The sequence below is a fragment of the Stomoxys calcitrans genome, chromosome 4 (assembly GCF_963082655.1).
Source record: "Stomoxys calcitrans chromosome 4, idStoCalc2.1, whole genome shotgun sequence".
Lineage (NCBI taxonomy): Eukaryota > Metazoa > Arthropoda > Insecta > Diptera > Muscidae > Stomoxys > Stomoxys calcitrans.
In genome coordinates this window covers 122,211,846-122,232,809 of record NC_081555.1, presented here as the reverse complement: position 1 = coordinate 122,232,809, position 20,964 = coordinate 122,211,846, and the positions used below count along the sequence as shown (strand labels likewise).

General features: G+C 37.6%; 1 protein-coding gene and 1 long non-coding RNA gene across 2 annotated transcripts in view; one reads left to right on the top strand and one right to left on the bottom strand.

Moving 5' to 3' along the window:
• LOC106092358 (uncharacterized) overlaps window positions 1-20,964 on the bottom strand; it is a 324,230-nt gene that overhangs the window by 181,855 nt on the left and 121,411 nt on the right. The window lies entirely within an intron of this gene.
• Window positions 4,852-10,086, top strand: LOC106095962 (uncharacterized). Its single transcript, XM_059368106.1, has 2 exons — window positions 4,852-5,080; window positions 9,308-10,086. Exons 1-2 carry the CDS (start codon window positions 4,867-4,869, stop codon window positions 9,823-9,825), a joined length of 732 nt encoding a protein of 243 aa, XP_059224089.1. The 5' UTR covers window positions 4,852-4,866; the 3' UTR covers window positions 9,826-10,086.

Sequence of the window (20,964 nt, the reverse complement as noted above, 5' to 3'; positions counted from 1 at the left end):
GTTGAAGGAGAAGAGGAGGGGTCTAGATGGAAAACGAATGGATCAAGCTATACGGCAATAAAGGGAACTTAAAAGCTACTTCGATAGAAGCAGCTGGGAAAGCATCTTAGCAGGAGTCGTCCACATCAAAAGTGTGCAGCGCCCTAAAGAAGATTGGTGCACCTACTTTTTCAGTTGCACCTGGATGCGTGAGAAAGCTTATCATTACAAGATCAAAGAAGATTCTAGATTAAATCGTTGAGTAGAGCAGACGTTTTGTTATTTCGCTCCGCAATAATATTTTGTAGTTCGTAATACAGGGTGGCTGATGAATATTGCTACAATGATGAATATTGCTACATTTTTTTTTCGGTGTATGGAATACATTTTTCTTTTATTCATGTTAAATTAAATTATTAAATTAATTATTAAATTATTATTAATTAAATTAATTAATTAATTAATTAAATTAATTATTAAATTATTATTATTAAATAGAAAAAAAGTTATTACATTTTTTTTTGGTAGCGGCTTTCATCAGCCACCCTGTAGGTAGGTTGGAGGCCACCGTAGCGCTGAGGTTAGCATGTCAACCTATGACGCTGAACGCCTTGGTTTGAATCCTGACGAGAACCTCAGAAAAAATTTTCAGCGGTGGAACTATGCCGTTTGAAAAATGGTATGGCAGCCATATAAAAAAACTTCTTCCCAAAGATGTGTCGCAATGCGGCACGCTGTTCGGACGAAAAGGTGCCTCTTATTATTGAGGTTACACTTGAATCGGACAGCACTCATTGATATGTTGCGGAATTGCCTGGGACTGCTCCAGTTTGTGACAATGCAGGCTGGTATCGAGGCCGATAAGGGATCAAGGTTCAATTGACTTGCATCGTTGCGCCCTAAAAAAGATTGGTGACATCTGACCAGGCACAGCACTGGATTTATTCAAGAAGGAAAATATGCCTTCCCGACCAATGGCACCCGTATCGATACCAAGGATTCCCTTAGATCATGTATCCATGCTTGGGAGACAAGGAGACAGTAATCCCAATCAACCGACTGGAAGATGGGTAGATTGGCTTAGGCTGATGACATTCGGTGGCATGCAGCATTTATACCAAATCCCGCTGTCTCGTAGACCTCAACAAATCTGAAAGATTTGTCATACGGATTAAAAAATTGAAGCTGAAGGTGTATGGAAGCGGTGGGGTTGGGGAATCAAGATGACTCATCAGTTGTTGCTGAAAACTCGTCTGAGGAACTATCGACCACATTTATAAAGTTTGGCGGATTGCAGGAGACTGCAAATCCCACTGCCACCATCAGAAGAAAATGAGAAGGCGTCTAGGTAGGACCCGAAAAGCTCTGTGTAAGTGGGTCATCCGATTGGATAGACTTTAAGGTGTAGAAGGACGGAACTCAAGGCGAAGAAGGACGGAACTCAAGGCGAAGAAGGACGGAACTCAAGAGGTACGCCGACAGCAGCAGCTAGTTAAGCATTTAAGGAGGAATCTTCCACACAGCAAATGTCCTGTCTGAGAGAGAATGTTTACAATGCTTTCTCAACTTGCCCTAGATCATCAAGACAAGGTCGAAGAAATCTAGTGAGGATGAACTACTGGTGGTCTCAGAAGACAAGGTTAACGCAACGGTGGTACAAATTGTAAATCCTTCGGTCCGGTTTCTGCAGATAAATCTCTAACATTGTAAGGCCGCTTCGGCGGGCCTTATTCAGGAACCATGGGTGTGTGGACGAATGGTTCCGTGGCCCCTAAAGAGGTTGTCTCCGATATGCATTCGTCGGAGTTAATTGGGGAAATTGTGTCTGAGTCAAAAATCCTGGGCGATAAAAAGTTTCGACTCCTTTAAGTCGCCAGTCCTAGGCTCAACACTACCGTAAGAAAGTTACTTAATAACTTACTTATTAAAACACATAGGACTACGAGCTCAAATATGCTAAACCGGTGCAGCAAGTGATAGCATGTGTAGGACATGTGGGGCAGATGATGAGACTTTGGAGCAATTTCTATGTCATTGCCCGGCTTTCGCGGCTAACAGACACCGGGACTTAGGTGGGTATTCAATACCAGACAACTTAGGGGCGTGGTATGGAAAACAATTAAGGATTTTGTAAAAAACTCGACTTTTCTTTTTCGAGATTACTTTTTAGTATTTAGAGCGCACTACAAGCCGACTACATCACACATACAGATGGCGAAATGAAGTATATGCCGGCATAAATATTTCCTCAAACGCCCAGGCAGCTATCAAACCCTTGCACAACGTACTTCTTCTGGATGCCGGGCCACAGAGATATCCCAGATGAGCTTGCGACACTAGGAACTACCTTACACATTCCAGGGAAACTGATATCTGTGGTTATGCCTTTAGATGCCTGTAAGCTAGGTCTTTAGGATCAGAGCAGATGTGCAGATGGATGGTCAGATATGGAAAGATACTGACAGACTGAAGGTTGCAAGTAACAACTTCTGCAGAAGTTCTGAGGACGTCGATGAAGAAGAGACTACAGAACATCTGTTGTGTGTGTGTGTCGCACTGGCAGTCAGAAGGAGTTCCACTTTGGGTTCTCATTTCTTTGGGAACTTGTATGATTTAGCGTATGTGAATATTTGCAAGTTGTTGGTCTTTTTAATGCGATCTGAATGGTTCAACGGTAGGAACTAGAAGGCATCTTCCTTTTTCTGTTCCTGTGGTATCACAATGGACGAAAACGTGGAAGTAAGTTCGATGGAAGACTGCCATTTAAACCTAATCAAAATTGTAATGAAGTTTAGCAAAGCGCTTTAGATAGATAAAGTTGGAACTTGGAAGTTGGAAGCGGCCCTAATCTTCTCATAGGAGTGAACAAGTAGAAGCGTGCTAAGTTCGGCCGGACCGAATCTTAGGAACCCACCACCATGGATTTTGCTAAAAATTTATATAAAATAAATTAAGTGAATGACATAATTTTATTCTACATACCAAACTTCTGTCAAACCGAACAAGGATAATCGAGGTACTGGTTTATATGGGGGCTATATTAGGTTATATACTGATTTGGACCGTATTCAGCTATTTGCTAAATTTTTGCTAAATCGGACAAAAATTGCGGCTTCCAAGGGCTAAAGATGTCAAATCGGAAGATCGGTTTAAATGGGTGCTATACCATGTTATTGACCAATTTAGACCGCATTTGGCATAATTGTTGGAAGTCATAGCAGAATTCTATGTGCAAAATCTTTGCTAAATCGGATAATAAATTGCGACTTGCAGGGGCTAAAAATGTCAATTCGGCATATCGGGGTATATGGGAGCTATACCAGGTTGTAGGCCGATTTGAATCATGATTGGCACAGTTGTTGGAAGTCATAACAGAACACCATCTGCAAAATTTTAGCCAAATCAGACAAAAATTGCGGTTTCCAGGGTCCCAAGAAAACAAATCGGGAGATCTGTTTATATGGGAGATATATACAAATCTGTAGCGATGTGGCCTATACGCTATCCTACATCAACAGTAAGTATCTGTGCAAAATTTCAAGTGGCTAGCTTTACACGTTCAACCGCTATCATGAATTCGACAGTCGGACGGACGGACAAGGCTATATCGATTCAGAATGTCGAGCTGATCAGGAACATATATAATTTATGGGGTCTAAGATCAATCTTTCGATATAAATATATACGGCTTTTCAAAAATGACTCGTGGATTTGCGATATGTTCTCTTTTCCATAAACAAGACTTTTTCTTTTAATTGTACGCGCTTTTGAAGAATATTTTATAGCTGTGTTCTTTACGCTTTAATGCTCACCAAAAAATGCAGTCATACATAGCGAGTAGAGTGCTTTTATAAAAAATCGTTTACTTGTATACACTGAAAAAACGTTTCTCCTAATTTTGGAGCCAATTATTAGTAGGCTTAATTTAAAGATAATCAAATTAACAACTTTTTAAGGAACATTTGCTTGGCTGAAAAATATTTTCCTTCATATTAGGGATTTTTTATTTGAAAGGGTAGTTTTATAAATCCTTAACTTTGCGTCTTGTTTTTAAAGACCAAAATCTAATATCAGGGGCCAAAATATCGTTGAAAGTTAAGAAATTGACTTTGGGATGAGACAACAGTGTACCGTAGTTGAAGACGCAAAAAAGCCTTACAAATAGGCACGATATGTGTAGTTTTTTTTTTTTTTTTAGTTTAAGATGCCAAGTTGAAAAAAAAAAGAATTTTTCGAAAAATAATAACTAAACCGTCATTAATGAAGTAGAATAAGAATCATGTCATGTCCGTTACTAAATAGAAAATTTAATTTAAAGATGACATATTTACTTTAAAGTTTTGGTTCTTTCTTGCTAAAATCTTAAGAATGGGGAAAAATTCGAAATTTAATTTAAAGATGATATCTTTATTTTAAAGTTTTGATTCTTTGGCTTGTTTTTATTGCTAAAATACTACGCATATGCAAAAATCTTAAATATTCGGCCAACTTTTTTTCAATGTAGACAAAAAACAACAGTTTTGGATTGACGTGTTTAGATTTTCCAAACACCTGCTTTTCTCAAAACAAGAAAACAAATTGAAGAAATTCTTTAAATTGAACAAATTTCTTAGAAAATGCATTGAAAACTTCTCTTCATTAAATAAATAAAAACTAACTGTGCACTTCACGCGCAAACAGAATCAATATTTGTCGCATTTTTTATGTTTATTCAAAACACTCTTTTTCTTACGGACTTTTTGAATAATTTATGAAATTTCAAGTTGACGAATTTTGCTTAAATACCCAACGCATGAAACCGTAATCGCGATATAATACTTTTCAACACTCGAAGTTGCAATTTCAAAAATGAAATTGTTGCACATATTCCTAATTTTGGGCCTTGTAATGGCGGCCTTAGGGCCTGTCGCAGCAGCGGAGGAGGAAGAAGCTGCTGCTGGTGAAGAGGAGATACCTGCAGAAGATGAAGGAGCCACAGAAGGGGAAGAACCTGCAACAGAAGAGGGAGGAGATACCGAAGAACCCACAGAGGGTGATGGAGAAGATGCAGGCGGAGGTGAGGAAGGTGCTGAGGAAGGTGCTGAAGAAGGTGCCGAAGAAGGTGCTGAGGAAGGTGCCGAAGAAGGTGCCGAAGAAGGTGCCGAAGAAGGTGCCGAAGAAGGTGCTGAGGAAGGTGCCGAAGAAGGTGCCGAAGAAGGTGCCGAAGAAGGTGCCGAAGAAGGTGCTGAAGAAGGCGCCGAAGAAGGTGCCACAGAAGGTGCCGAAGAAGCTGTCACGGAAGCTGCCGAAGAAGGTGCCACAGAAGCTGCCACAGAAGTCAGTGTGACTGAACCTGCTACTGTTAAACCAAAACCAACACCAAAACCAAAACCAACACCAAAACCAAAACCAGTAACAAAACCAAAACCAAAACCAGTAACAAAACCAAAACCAAAACCAAAACCTGGCAAAGGAAAAGGAAAGGGTAAAGGGCAAGGCAAGGGTAAAGGTAAAGGAAAAGGCAAAGGCAAAGGCAAAGGCAAGGGCAAAGGAAAAGGCAAGGCTAAGGGAAAAGGCAAGGCCAAGGGAAAAGGCAAGGCCAAAGGAAAAGGCAAGGCCAAGGGAAAAGGCAAAGCAAAAACTAAAAAGTAATAAAAACACAAAAAAAATACCTCAAAACAAATATAATAAACCTAAAAACAAAACAAAGAAATAATGTAAATTTGTAATAAATCTAAAAATGTTTAACCATAATTGAGTTGCGAATAAAAACTTAATAATAACTATTTTTTTCGACATACTTAATAGACTTTCAATTTACTTGAAGGAAATACTATTGGTTGCCCAAAACGTAATTGCGGATTTTTTAAAAGAAAGTAAATGCATTTTTAATAAAACTTAGAATGAACTTCAATCAAATATATTGGGTTGCCCAAAAAGTAATTGCGGATTTTTCATGTAGTCGGCGTTGAAAAATTTTTTCACAGGTTGTGACTCTGTAATTGCATTCTTTCTTCTGTCAGTTATCAGCTGTTACTTTAGAAAAAAAGTGTAAAAAAAGTATATTTGATTAAAGTTCATTCTAAGTTTTATTAAAAATGCATTTACTTTCTTTTAAAAAATCCGCATTACTTTTTGGGCAACTCAATAGTTTTTTTACACTTTTTTTTCTAAAGCAAGCTAAAAGTAACAGCTGATAACTGACAGAAGAAAGAATGCAATTACAGAGTCACAAGCTGTGAAAAAATTTGTCAACGCCGACTATATGAAAAATCCGCAATTACTTTTTGGACAACCCAATATTTCTCGAGGCTTGTTTTTCTTTTTATTTCGAAAATTGTATTCATACGTCAATTTCTTGCTGTTTCCATATATTTCACTGTGCAACATTAAGTATTGCATTTGGAGTTTGCATTTAAATTTAAAAGCTAATAAATATAACAAAAAAATCTGTAAATTTTTTGTTTTTCTGGAAACAGTTGAAGCTGTACGCGGATTTGTAAGTCAAAAAATTACATGCAATATATGGTGAGATTAAATTAGAAAAAAGTTCAAAGGAACAGCGGAAAGATTTTCTCACATAAAATGGAAAAAAAAGTTAAGTAGAATAAGAATCAACCAGCGATCAAAATTTGAAACGGATGGTTATGTCCGTTTGTAATTTAATTTCAAGATGACATCTTTATTTTAAATTTTGGGTTCCTTGGCTCGTTTTTATTGCTAATATTTTACGAATAAGAAAAAATCTTAAATATTCGACTTACTTTTTTTCAATGTAGACATAAAAATAACAGTTATTGTTTGACGTTTTAGATTTTCCAAACACTTGCTTTTCTTAAAGCGGTTTGCTCTATATTTTTCAAATAGAAATAAGAAAACAAATTGAAAATGAAATTCCCTAAATTAAACAAAATTTTTAGAAAATGCATTGAAAACTTCTCTTCTTTAAATAAAAAACCAGTAAGGAAAGGAAAAACTTGGGCGGAGCCGACTATATAATACCATACACCTACCATACAATCATAAATTTTAACAATATAGGAATATATATGTATATGAGAGCTATGTCTAAATCTGAACCGACTTTTAAACAGATTGTTTGGAAATTGTTGTTATTACGGTCATATAAGTGCAAATCCGGCTATAAATATGTATGGGTGCTACATTCAAATTTGAACCGATTTTGATGAAATCTAGCTGATATGATAAGATCAATAACAAAACAATCCGTGCCAAATTTTGTGAAGATCGGTTAAAAATTGTGTTTATTACAGCCCTATAAGTGTAAATCGGGGGATTCATATATATGGGAGCTATATCCAAATCCTATATGATCAGTATATGGGAGCTATATCTAAATCGATTTTGATGAAATTTTATACATATGATAAAATCAGCAAGAAAACAATCCGTGCCAAATTTTGTGCAGATCGGTTATTTATTTAAGTGCAAATCGGGCGATACATATATGGGAGCTGTATCTAAATCTGAACCGATTTTTGCCAAAATCAATAACGTTTGTACTTGGGCCACAAAAGCGATAGTACCAAACCAGTCCGTGCCAAATTTTGTGCAGATCGGTTGAAAATTGAAGTTACTACGTCCATTTAAGTGCAAATTTGGCAATACATATATATGGGAGCTATATCTTAATCGGAACCGATTTTACTGAAATTTTGCACATACATTAAAATCAGCAAGAAAACAATCCGTGCCAAATTTTGTGCAGATCGGTTGTTTATTTAAGTGCAAATCGGGCGATACATATATGGGAGCTGTATCTAAATCTGAACCGATTTTTGCCAAAATCAATAACGTTTGTACTTGGGCCACAAAAGTGATATGTGCAAAATTTCGTGATGGTTGGGCAACAAATACGACCTGCACTTTGATTACAAGAATACATGGACTCACAGACGGACATGGCTAAATCGAATCAGAAAGTGATTCTGAGTCGATCAGTATACTTATCAATGGATCTAGCTCTTCTCCTTCTTAGCATTGCAAACAAATGCACAAACTTATAATACCCTGAACCACAGTGGTGGTGTAAGGTATAACCAGTAAAAGCATGCTTAGTTCGGTCGGGCCGAATCTTATATACCATCCACCATTGATCGCATTTGTGGAGCTCTTTCCACGGTACTCTTTTTTGGCAAACGAAGGATAAAAGAATATTAAATATTGGAGACCTTAGTAGAAGTCATTGTGTAAAATTTCCGCCAAATCTAGTAAGAATTGCGCACTTAAGGGGCTGAAGAAGAAATGTAGGGAGAACAGTTTATAAGGGAGCTGTATTAGGGTATAAACCAATTCATGCCATATTCGACACGTATATTAAAGGTCATGGGAGAAGCCGTTGTACAAAATTTCGGATAATAATTGCGCCCTCTAGTGGCTCAAGAAGTCAAGACCCCAGATCGGTTTATATGGCAACTATATCGGGTTATGGATCGATTTGAATAATTCTTAGCACAGTTGTTGAAAGTCATAACAAAACACTTCATGCAAAATTTCAGCCAAATCGGACAATAATTGCGCCCTCTAGTGTCTCAAGAAATCAAGACCCAGATCGGTTTATATAGCAGCCATATCAGGTTATGGACCGATTTGAACTATTTTTAACACAGTTGTTGGAAGTCATAACAAAACACGTCGTGCAAAATTTCAGCGATATCGGGTAGGAATTGCGCACTCTAGTCGCTCAAGAAGTCAAGACCCCAAATCGGTTTATATGGCAACTATATCAAAACATGGACCGATTTGACCCATTTACAATCTCAACCGAGCTACACTAATAAGAAGTATTTTTGCATAATTTTAAGCGCCTAGCTTTACACCTTCGAAATTTAGCGTCCTTTCGACAGACAGACGTACGGACGGACATGGCTAGTTCGACTTAAAATGTCATGACGATCAAGAATATATATACTTTATGGGGTCTTTTCGAGGAGTTACAAACAGAATGACGAAATTAGTATACCCCCATCTTATGGTGTAGGGCATAAAAATAAATTTGCACTTCTCGCGCAAACAGTATCAATATTTGTCTCATTTTTTTATGTTTATTCAAATGTAACACTTTTATCATAGAGACTTTTTGAATAATTTATGAAATTTCTAGTTGACGAATTTTGCTTAAATACCCAACGCATGAAACCGTAATCGCGATATAATACTTTCTCTTTTCAACACTCAAAGTTGCAATTTTAAAAAATGAAATTGTTACATATATTCCTAATTTTGGGCCTTGTAATGGCGGCCTTTGGGCCTGTCGCAGCCTCGGAGGAAGAAGAAGCTGCTGCTGGTGAAGAGGAGATACCCACAGAAGAAGAAGGGGCAGTAGAAGGGGAGGAACCTGCAGCAGAAGAGGGAGGAGATACCGAAGAACCCGCAGAGGGTGATGGAGAAGAAGCAGGGGGAGGTGAGGAAGGTGCCGAAGAAGGTGCTGAGGAAGGTGCCGAAGAAGGTGCTGAGGAAGGTGCCGAAGAAGGTGCTGAGGAAGGAGCCGAAGAAGGTGCCGAAGAAGGTGCTGAAGAAGGTGCTGAAGAAGGTGCCGAAGAAGGTGCTGAAGAAGGAGCTGAAGAAGGTGCCGAAGAAGGTGCTGAGGAAGAAAGTGGAGGAGACTTAGTTGAGGGAGGAGGAGATGAGGAAGCCGGTGCCGGAGAGGGCGAAGTCGATGTGACTGAACCTGCTCCTGTTAACCCAAAACCAAAACCTGGCAAAGGAAAGGGAAAAGGTAAAGGAAAAGGCAAGGGAAAAGGCAAAGGAAAAGGCAAAGGAAAGGGTAAAGGAAAAGGCAAAGGTAAGGGCAAAGGAAAAGGCAAGGCCAAGGGAAAAGGCAAAGAAAAATCTAAAAAGGAATAAAAACAATACCTCAAAACAAATATAATAAACCCAAAAACAAAACTAAGAAATGATATAAATTTGAAATAAATCTAAAAAAGTTTAAACATAATTGAATTGGAAAATAAATAAAAACTTAATAATAACTATTATTTTGACATACTTAATAGACTAATAATAGACTTCAAGCAAATACTATGTATCGATGCTTATTTGTCTTTTTATTTCAAAAATTTTATTAATACGTCAATTTCTTGCTGTTTCCATATATTTCACCTTGCTACATAAAGTAATACATTTGAAGTTTGTATTAAAATATAAAAACTAATAATTAAATAATAAGGATTTGTTGAAATCTGATACAGTGCGATTTGATAGACCTCTACACATTTTTGTTGAATATCGTCTAGATCGGGTACCAAAGCTCACTGTTTCAAATTTCACCGAAATCCGATGAAAAATGCTCCTTTTGTAGGCTCAGCAGTTCGGTCATATGACAGGTATATCCAGATATGTTTCGATCTGGACCACATTAACAAGAATGGGTAGGGATCTACCAGAACTCAAATTTCATTGAAATTGGATGAAAAATCCCCATTTCATAAGCCCAATACACTATATGGGGAGATCAGTCCATAGAACGGCTATATTCAAATATGGTCCGATCTGGACCACATTTAACAGGAATGGGTAGGAGTCTTTCAGACCTCACTGTGCCAATTTTCATCGAAAGCGGATGATATAGTGATATTTTATGGCCTTAATACCCTATATCGGATGTTCGGCCGGCCGGTTTATAAGCCAGCTATATTCAAATATCGTCCAATCTCGAACACACTTCACAGAAATGGATAGGGGTCTATCAGAACTCACTGTGTCAAATTTCATCGAAGTTAGACGAAATATTACCAATTTATTGCCTCAAGACTTTAAGTCTGGAGATCAGTCTATATAAAACAAAATTGCGATTTTATGGGATCAGAAAGTCAGAGTAATATACAAAGAATACAAAAACATCAAAAATTGTTTGGAAAACTGTTTGTTACCCAGATATGTTCATCTCTATTTTTGTAAAATTTGTTACATTTTCGACTATGTTTTTGTTTATATTTATTCTTGTCATTCCGTTTGCAACACATCGAAATATCCATTTGAGAACCTATAAAGTATACATATTCTTGATCGTCGTAAAAATTGAAGATCATTTATCCATGTCCGTCTTTCTGCCCGTCTATCTGTTGAAATCACGCTACAGTTTTTAAATATAGTGTTACTTTGCATAGATTCTTTTTTTTTTTTTGTCCAAAGACAGGTTAAGTTCGAAAGGCTGCATTGGACTATATACTGATATAGACCCATATAGACCGATCTGTCGATACATGGTCTTAGACCCATTAAAGCAACATTTATTATCCGATTTCGCTGAAATTTTGGACAGCGAGTTGTGTTAGGCCTCTCGACATCCTTGTTCAAAGTGACCCCGATCAGCCAAGATAGAGATATAGTTGCCATATAGACCGATCTCTCACATTTACTGTCCGATTTCGCTGAAATTTGGAATAGTGAGTTATGTTAGGTGTTATGTAGTCCGCTATAACGCTGAAAGATTTGATTTAAATCCTGGCGAGAACATCATAAAAAAAAATTATTCAGCGGTGGTAATCCCTCCAAATGCAGCCGAAACTTGTAAGGTACTATGCCATGTAAAAAAATACTCCCCAAAGAGGTGTCGCACTGTAGGGAATTCGACCTCATTGTCGTTTAATTCAAAATTGAATCTCAAGCTAAAGCTTGTTTTTTTAGCTATTATCTTTTTAGCAACACTGGTTTAAACAGCTCACGCACGTTTCGTGTTTTGTTTCACTGTCAAATAATTTAGTTTGGTCTATAATTTAACCATGAATCATTTTTCTAAAGAGCAACGCTGGCAAATTATTGAATTTTATTATCGAAATGCGTGCTCTGTTAAGAAAGTTCATCGCGCGCTTAATCCTTTTTATGGTCAGTTTAATCGACCCACTGAAGCGGCTATTCGGGCTATTGTGACTAAATTTCACAACAAATGTACATTCTTGGACATTAAAACACCAACACCCTTGCGTAGAGAGCGAGCCGAAGAAAATATCGCAGCTGGATCGGCCTGTGTTAATGATGACCTTCAATTATCGATTCGTCGCCGTTCGCAGCAATTGGGCCTCAGTTACTCAACAACGTGGAAAACTATGCGGAAGGATTTATGCGTAAAGCCTTTCAAAATGCAGCTGGCTGGTGCAAGAATTGAAGCCGAACGAAAAACTGTGTTCAGCGACGTAGCTCGTTTTTGACTCAATAGGTACTGTCGAGTTGGCAGTGAAGATCAACCAGAAGCATTGCAAGAGCTACTAAAGCATCCGGAAAAAGTGACAGTTTTGTGCGGTTTATGGGCTGGTGGCATATTTGGACCGTACTTCTTCAAAGATGATGCGAATCGTAACGTAACTGTGAATGGTGAGCACTTTCGTGAGATGATATCCAACTTTTGATTGCCCAAAGTGCAAGAACTTGACTTGCATGACATGTGGTTTCGACAAGACGGTGCCACATGCCACACAGCACGCGTAACAATGGACTTATTGAGAGTCTAGTTCGGTGAACATTTTATTTCGTGTTCGGGATTGGTCTATTGGCCGCCTAGATAGTGCTATTTAACGCCTTTAAAATATTTTTAGTTGGGCTATGTTAAAGCTCATGTCTATACAAACAAGCCCGCTTCAATGGACGCATAGGAAGACAATACGAAGCATTTATCGTGAAATACCGGCCGAAATTTTGGAAAGAGCATGCCAAAATTGGACTAAGCGAATGGACCACTTTTTATACCCCCCACCATTAGATGGGGGTATCCTAATTTCGCCATTATGTTTGTAACACCTCGAAATATGCGTCTGAGACCCCATAGAGTATGTATTCTTGATCGTCATGACATTTTAAGTCAAGTCTGTCGTCTAGAGGGCCCAATTCTTGTCCGATTGGACTGAAATTTTGCACGTGGTGTTTTGGAATCACTTCCAACAACTGTGCTAAGTATGGTTTAAATACGTTTATAAGCTGGTACAGCTACCATATAAACCGATCTTGGATCTTGACTTCTTGAGCCGCCAGAGGGCGCAATTCTCATCCGATTTAACTGAAATTTTGCATGAGGTGTTTTGTTATTACTTAAAAAAACTGTGCTAAGCATGAGGCAAATCGGTACATAACGTGATATAGCTGTCATATACAATAAACCGTTCTGGGATCTTGACTTCTTGACTTACTTATAAAAACTGTGCTAAGCATGGGGCGAATCTGTACATAACCTGATATAGCTGTCATAAAAACCGTTCTGGGATCTTGACTTCTTGAGCCTCTAGAGGGCGCTATTCTCACCCGATTTGGAGGAAATTTTGTACAACGGCTTCTCTCATGACCTTCAACACACGTGTTCAATATGGTCTGAATCGATCTATAGCTTGACACATCTCACATATAAACCGATCTCCGGATTTAGTTTATTGAGCCCCTACAAGGCGCAATTCTTATCCGAATGGACTGAAATATTATAAATGACTTCTTCAATGTTCAGCATTCAATCCATTTATGGATCAAATCGGAGTATAACTTGATATAGCTCCAATAGCATATAGATTATTCTTTGGTTGCCTAAAAAGAGATACCGGGCAAAGAACTTGACAAATGCGATCCATGGTGGAGGATATACAAGATTCGACCCGGCCGAACTTAGCACGCTCTTACTTGTTTTGCATAAGCTTAAATCAATCTACTCAAATTGGTCAATATTGAACAGCGAACGACCAACAATAAGAAGTATCTGTGCAAAATTTTATTCGGATAGCCTTATTTGTTCCGACGGTATTGTGATTTCGTCTACCTATTGAATGAACGGACGGATTTTGCTAGATTGACTTCGAATACTCAGACGATTAAGAATATTTATTATAAATATATCGAGGTGTTACAAACGAAATGATGAGATTTGGGGAAAAAATACAATTTTTAAAGCGCATACCCTAGTTCGGAACCCAATAACGAGAATCTGAAGTCCGTTTCTTCAAAGGCCCCTCTTGTCCTGTTGTACGTTGTGTTTTGATGGTGACATCGATACCTGTATCTTAGGATTTGCGAACAACAGAATTCTGCTTTGGCTGACCCTGTAACTAAATGAGTGAATGAGATTGGTGATCAGGTGATACATCTGCACTTAGGCAATTAAGCAATATTAGAAGTAGATTGTTCAGGAATTTTAAGTAATCGTATACAGCGGTAGGTAGGTTTAATACTGAGAACTCCAGATGTTATTTTCAACATTTATTCCGACCGAACGAAAAAATATCTTGCCTACATTCGGCTAGAGGAACGAATGTTCTGTAATGTCCAACTAAAGTAAGGTAAAATCTAGCAACTTGGATGTTGAGATATTCAATGCCATTTGTTACCGGATATATTCTGTGTTGACATCAATGTTTGTTTTTTCCGGCTTGGTCGCAATTGTGATGAGTTTGTTTAGTTTTTAGGCTTTACATTGCGGGTAGTACTGCCAACATCTTGTTCTTACAGTCTTACCATTAAAAATAATAACAAAAAATATTCCAAAATTCCTATAAGTCAGCACTTAAGAAAAAAAATTGACGATTGTTTAATACCATTTTAACGTTGAATATACATACATATGTTTTAATTTATAAACAAAACCATGCAAAATAAAATAATTTTATTAACATCCTTTGCTGGCAGTGTTCAAGATAGCAAATAAAATAAATGTTTGACGTATTTTCAGATTCTAACTCTAATCTTGTTTGATTTAGCTAGTAACGCAACATTTCTAACCAATATAAAAAGTAAATATTTTTCGGAAGTTATTTATGTCACTCTCTGGGAAATAAAAGATTCTGAAAAAGTAATATTTTTGCTTAAATAACACCCCGAAAAATAGTTTGGTCTTATAGTTCCCGAGTAGTTGGGAATAAACAGTTCATTTTGCGAATTAAGAATATGAAGTTATTAACGCTCTTCCTAATACTGGGCCTTGTGGTAGCGGCCTTCAGTCAAGCCGCAGCAACTGAAGAAGGAGTTGAAGGCGAAGTAGTACCCAATGAAGGCGAAGGAACCGGTGAAGGCGAAAGTGGAAGTGAAGGTGGTGGCGAAGGAGTCAGTGAAGGTGGAGACGAGGGTGAAGGCGGAGAAGGAGGCGAAGGTGGAGAAGGAGGTGAAGGTGAAGAAGGAAGCGAAGGTGGAGAAGAAGGAGGCGAAGGTGGAGAAGAAGGGGGCGAAGGTGTTGGAGGAGGCGAATGTGCTGAAGGAGGCGAAGGTGTTGAAGGAGGCGAAGGTGGTGGAGGAGGCGAAGGAGGTGAAGGTGGTGAAGGAGGCGAGGTGATACCTATCAACTCCGAGGTACCTGTCGAATCACCTGCAGACGGTAGTGGAACGGGAAGCACTGTTGGCTCAAAGCCAAGCACCAAAAAGTCCAAGAAAAATAAGGCGAAAAACAGAAAGAATAAAAAGAAGGGCAAAAAAGTCAAGAAAAAGTCCAAGAAAAGCAAAAAAGGCAAGAAAAGCAAAGGAAAGAAATAATTAAAAAAATTAATGCAGTTGAAAACTATACATTATATCTGAAATAAATAAATGGTACAAATTTACACAAATGAACTTAGTTGAAATACCTATGTTTACATAGCAAATTTGTACCAAATCAGGCCATTGGAAGTCATAACAAAACACAAACGAAATTTCCGCCATATTGGATGAAAATTGCGATTCCAAGGACTTAAGAAGTAAAATCCGGGAATCTGTTTATATGGGGGTAATATCAGTTTATAGACCAATTAGGATTATACTTGGCACGGAAGATAAAAGTAAACACAGAATTCTTAGTGAAAAAAAAATTCAGCCATATCGGATGAGAGTTAAGGCATCTGCGGGCTCAAGAAGTCAAAACCGAAAATACACAACGACTAACATCAATAAGAGGCATCTTTGCAAAATTTCAAGCCAATAAAGATTTGTTCGACCGCTATTGTGACTTCGACAGACGGTGGAACGGATAGACTAAAAATGTCAAAACGATCAAGAATTTATATATACTTTATGGTGTCGCAGATCAATATTTGGTGGTGTTACAAACGGAATGACAACGTGCCGTCATATATCCTTCTGAGGACTATATGTTTAACAAGTAAGAAGGAAGAATTTTATATATCCTAGATAAAGAAATGTATTTGACAAGTTCTTTGCCCTGTATCTCATAGTATGCAAAAAAGGATAATAGATCTGAATTGCCATGCTGTTGAAACCTTATCAGGTTATTGACGGATTTAGACCATACTTTGTTTGCATATTGGAGAACAAAATAGAAGTCATTGTGGAAAATATCAACCAAATCGGAAAAAATTGCGGGGTTCAAGAATTATAATTCAGAGATCGGTTTACATGGGAGCGATATTAAGTTTTGAGCCGATTAGGATCACACTTGGTGCAAATCGAATAAGAAGAGCGTTCTCTAGAGGCTCAAAAAGTGTAGTCTATATATATAAAAAAGTTGCGTGACTGACGGATTGCTGACTGACAGATCATAGCCCAGCCCAAACGTAAATCTAGAATCATGAAATTGTGAACGAATGTTGGTGTTGGGTCATAGACACGAGAAAAGCCTGGATTTGGTGATATTCGTACGTTTAGATACTAAAAAGTACCAAAAAGTACGAAATGATACATATTTGACCAGCGAGAATGGAAAGGGATAGAGTTATTGGACTCAAATTCAAGAGCGTCTCTTTACCAATTTTTTGGGAAATAGTACGTTTAGTACCGCAATTGGTACTATTTCGTACTTTCTTTGTAAACTGAACTAGAACTCTGAATTTTGGAACTTAGGTACACAATGGCAAACTTAAGTGGATAACTATAAGAGTTTTTGAAAATTTGTAAGTTTAGGTACTAAAAATGTACCAAAAAGGTACAAAATGGGTGAACTTTGTACAGGGCGGATGAATAGAGGTAGAATTTTGAAATTAGACTTAAATGGCATCTGTTTCAAAAGGATGAGGGTGAAAAAAAAATCGAAAAATAGTACTGGTAATGAAAGGAAACGCATGTTTGTACCGCAATTGGTACCTTTTGGTACCAATGTAGTTACAACTAGCAAATATGTCATGGGTGACTAAATACAAGAAAGATTTATATAATGGGTGACTAAACGATCCAAAAAGTGCGAACGATGCACAGTGGGATGGAAAAAAAATACTTGAAAATAAGTCTGCTACAATTTCAAATTGAAAATATCATAGAACCAAACTATTAAAGGTTTCGTTGTAATTTTTCATAAATTTGTAGACGAATATCTTAAAAAAAATGAGTACAAATTATGGGCACATTTCTTGATGAAAACTTCCAAAATTGCCCCACTGGGGAAAGAAGTTTGCAAATTGGCATTTTTTGTAATCCTTGGATGGCGCAAAAAATTTTTTTCAAACAATTAGGTATTACTTGGGGCAATGAAAATATGTTATAATGTTGGGGGTCTCAGCTTTGCGTTTTAAGAACTCAAAGGGTTTTCCCAGTTTTTTTTTTTTTTTGTTAAAAATTTTACTTCACAGTAAACCAAGTTTTCTGTATAGAGACGAAACAATGAACTTACCTTTCATTACGAATAAAATGCCCTAAACTTCCTTTTTACATTGTTTGATTTGTAACTCGCATAACTTTTGACTGAAGAATCAGACCTTAGCAGATATCGCGGCCAAAAATAGGTTATTTTATTAGCTTTCCAAATCAGTTAAAATTTTAAATCTATTCAGAAATGCTTCCCAAGCAATAAAATTAGAGACAAGCCTCTGCGAAAATTTCAAAAAAAAAAATAGTTTGTCAAATTTCTTGGACGCTATAAAAGATATTTCGCACCTTCAGGTTTGTTTTTGTAGGGCTTTTTAAGCATGATCCAGCAAAAAATTTGAAAATAAGACCATGAACGCGCTTTTGACAGCCCAAAAAAAAAAAAATTTTGCAGGGCCGAGGTGACCAACTTTGAAGGCGCCGCAATAGGCCCCTGGGAGCTCTAAGGCCCTAAAATTTTGCATATAAACTGGATAACACCTAAGCCATGTAACAACCATGTAAAATTTCATGAAGATATTTCTATCCGTTCCAAAATGGCACACTTATTTCCACTTATTTATTTCCTACTCCACTGTGCGTTGCTAGCTTTTTCAATTTGAAAGTTAGCGTGTTTTGGCTTAATCGACTTAAAATGTCATGACCATCATAAATATATATTTTTGTAGATATTTTTTGCAAGTACAAACATTCTGCAGGAAAGTCGTTGTAAATATTTTCATGCATAAAAATAACAAGTAAAAGCGTACTAAGTTCGGCCGGGCCGAATCTTACATACCCTCCACCATGGATCGCATTTGCCGAGTTCTTCTCCCGGCATCTCTTCTTAGGCAAAAAAGAACATAAGAAAAGATTTGCTCTGCAATTATTATAATATTATATGTTGGAGACCTGTGTAAAATGTCAGCCAATTCGAATAAGAATTGCGCCCTTTGGGGGCTCAAGAAGTAAAATAGAGAGATCGATTTATATGGGAGCTGTATCGGGCTATAGACCGATTCAGATCATAATAAACACGTATGTTGATGGTCTTGAGAGGATCCGTAGTACATAATTTCAGGCAAATCGGATAATAATTGCGACCTCTAGAAGCTCAAGAAGTCAAGTTCCCAGATCGGTTTATGTGTCAGCTATATCAGGTTATACCGATTAAAACTATACTTGGCACATTTATTGGATATCATAACAAAACACGTCGTGCAAAATTTCATTCCAATCGGATAAGAATTGCGCACTCTATAGGCTCAAGAAGTTAAGACCCAAGATCGGTTGAGATGGCAGCTATATCATGTTATGGACCGTTTTAAACCATACTTGGCACAGTTATTGGATATCATAACAAAACACGTCGTGCAAAATTTCATTCCAATCGGATAAGAATTGCGCACTCTAGAGGCTCAAGAAGTCAAGACCCAAGATCGGTTGATATGGCAGCTATATCAGGTTATGGACCGATTTGAACTATACTTGGCACAGTTGTTGGATATCATAACAAAACACGTCGTGCAAAATTTCATTCCAATCGGATAAGAATTTCGCACTCTAGAGGCTCAAGAAGTCAAGACCCAAGATCGGTTTATATATCAGCTATATCAAAACATGGACCGATATGGCCCATTTACAATACCAACCGACCTACACTAATAAGAAGTAAAGGGTGATTTTTTTGAGGTTAGGATTTTCATGCATTAGTATTTGACAGATCACGTGGGATTTCAGACATGGTGTCAAAGAGAAAGATGCTCAGTATGCTTTGACATTTCATCATGAATAGACTTACTAACGAGCAACGCTTGCAAATCATTGAATTTTATTACCAAAATCAGTGTTCGGTTCGAAATGTGTTCATTCACCGTTCAGCGATGAGGCTCATTTCTGGTTGAATGGCTACGTAAATAAGCAAAATTGCCGCATTTGGAGTGAAGAGCAACCAGAAGCCGTTCAAGAACTGCCCATGCATCCCGAAAAATGCACTGTTTGGTGTGGTTTGTACGCTGGTAGAATCATTGGACCGTATTTTTTCAAAGATGCTGTTGGACGCAACGTTACGGTGAATGAACACATTTCGAACCGAACACTGATTTTGGTAATAAAATTCAATGATTTGCAAGCGTTGCTCATTAGTAAGTCTATTCATGATGAAATGTCAAAGCATACTGAGCATCTTTCTCTTTGACACCATGTCTGAAATCCCACGTGATCTGTCAAATACTAATGCATGAAAATCCTAACCTCAAAAAAATCACCCTTTATTTGTGCAAAATTTCAAGCGGCTAGCTTTACTCCTTCGGAAGTTAGAGTGCTTTCGACAGACAGACGGACGGACATGGCTATATCGACATAAAATGTCGCGACGATCAAGAATATATATACTTTATGGGGTCTCAGACGAATATTTCGAGTAGTTACAAACAGAATGACGAAATTAGTATACCCCCCATCTTATGGTGGAGGGTATAAAAATCGAACAGCAAATGCCTTCGTTAATTGTAAAATACGAAGCCGATCTCGGTCAAAATTGCAACAAAAAAATTAAACGTGAAATATCCCTGAAATCAGGGGAGATATTGTAGACACCAAGGCGACATCTTTGTAGAAATTTTTGAGCACTATTCAGCAAAGATAACATTTGCCAACAAGCAAAGATTTGGCATCCCCAACAAATATTCGAAATAACAAGGTGACCAACTACGTATAGGGGGCTGCTAAAAGACGCCCGAACAACCTAGACCTGGAAATTTTGTGCCCGATCTCGCTAGCACCTCAGCTCTGTTCATTCTAAAGAGATATCTCTACCCGTTCTCACACGGCATATTTTTCACAAGTTTTTTTTCGGTTCTATCTCACTGTGCCCCGCTATGTACCACACAAGCAGCGAGATCATTGCTCTTTTATGGGAAAAGTTTCCAGCCCGTGTTATCTGGAGAAGGTGATCGCAATTGGTCAACAAGATCCGGAGACTTCTGCGACTTTTTAGTGGCTGGTGATTCTTGCGACTTCTTCCTTTGAGGTCACGTGAATGAAATGGTGTACGCCAACAGCCCAGCGTCGATTCTAGACCTCAAAGATAAAATTCATGAGACTATCGAGGATATAGCGCAGCGACTTTACGAATTCGTTTTGGAAAATTTCATAAAAAGGATATGGTCCTCTAAGAATGGTCGAGGTGACCGTTTGGCTGATGTTTTTTTTTATTATTAGTGGCATACCTTCCTCTTTATTATGAAATCAACATCCCCTCATCTATCTAAAAAATTGCATGTTTTAGAATATCAAAATAAAACCTCTTATTGAAAAACCTTTTACATGGGAATTTTATTACTCCTTTATATAAATTTACATTTTTTATAATAATTTTTTTTTTTAATTTTCAAACTTAACTGCAGGACCAAACTTTATCCCTTATAATGCGCTATTACGAAAACCACGAACACTACCCCAGATTTATTTAACTTTAACGCTTATCGCACACACAACACAATTCTTAGCAAGCGATGTTGCCTACAACCCCTT

Excerpts from the sequence above, each read along its gene's own strand:
- LOC106095962 (XM_059368106.1), top strand. The coding sequence starts at position 4,867 with ATGGCGGCCTTAGGGCCTGTCGCAGCAGCGGAGGAGGAAGAAGCTGCT. Across the intron at positions 5,081-9,307 it reads TGAAGAAGGTGCCGAAGAAG|GGGAGGAACCTGCAGCAGAA; the intron begins GTGCTGAGGAAG and ends GGGCAGTAGAAG.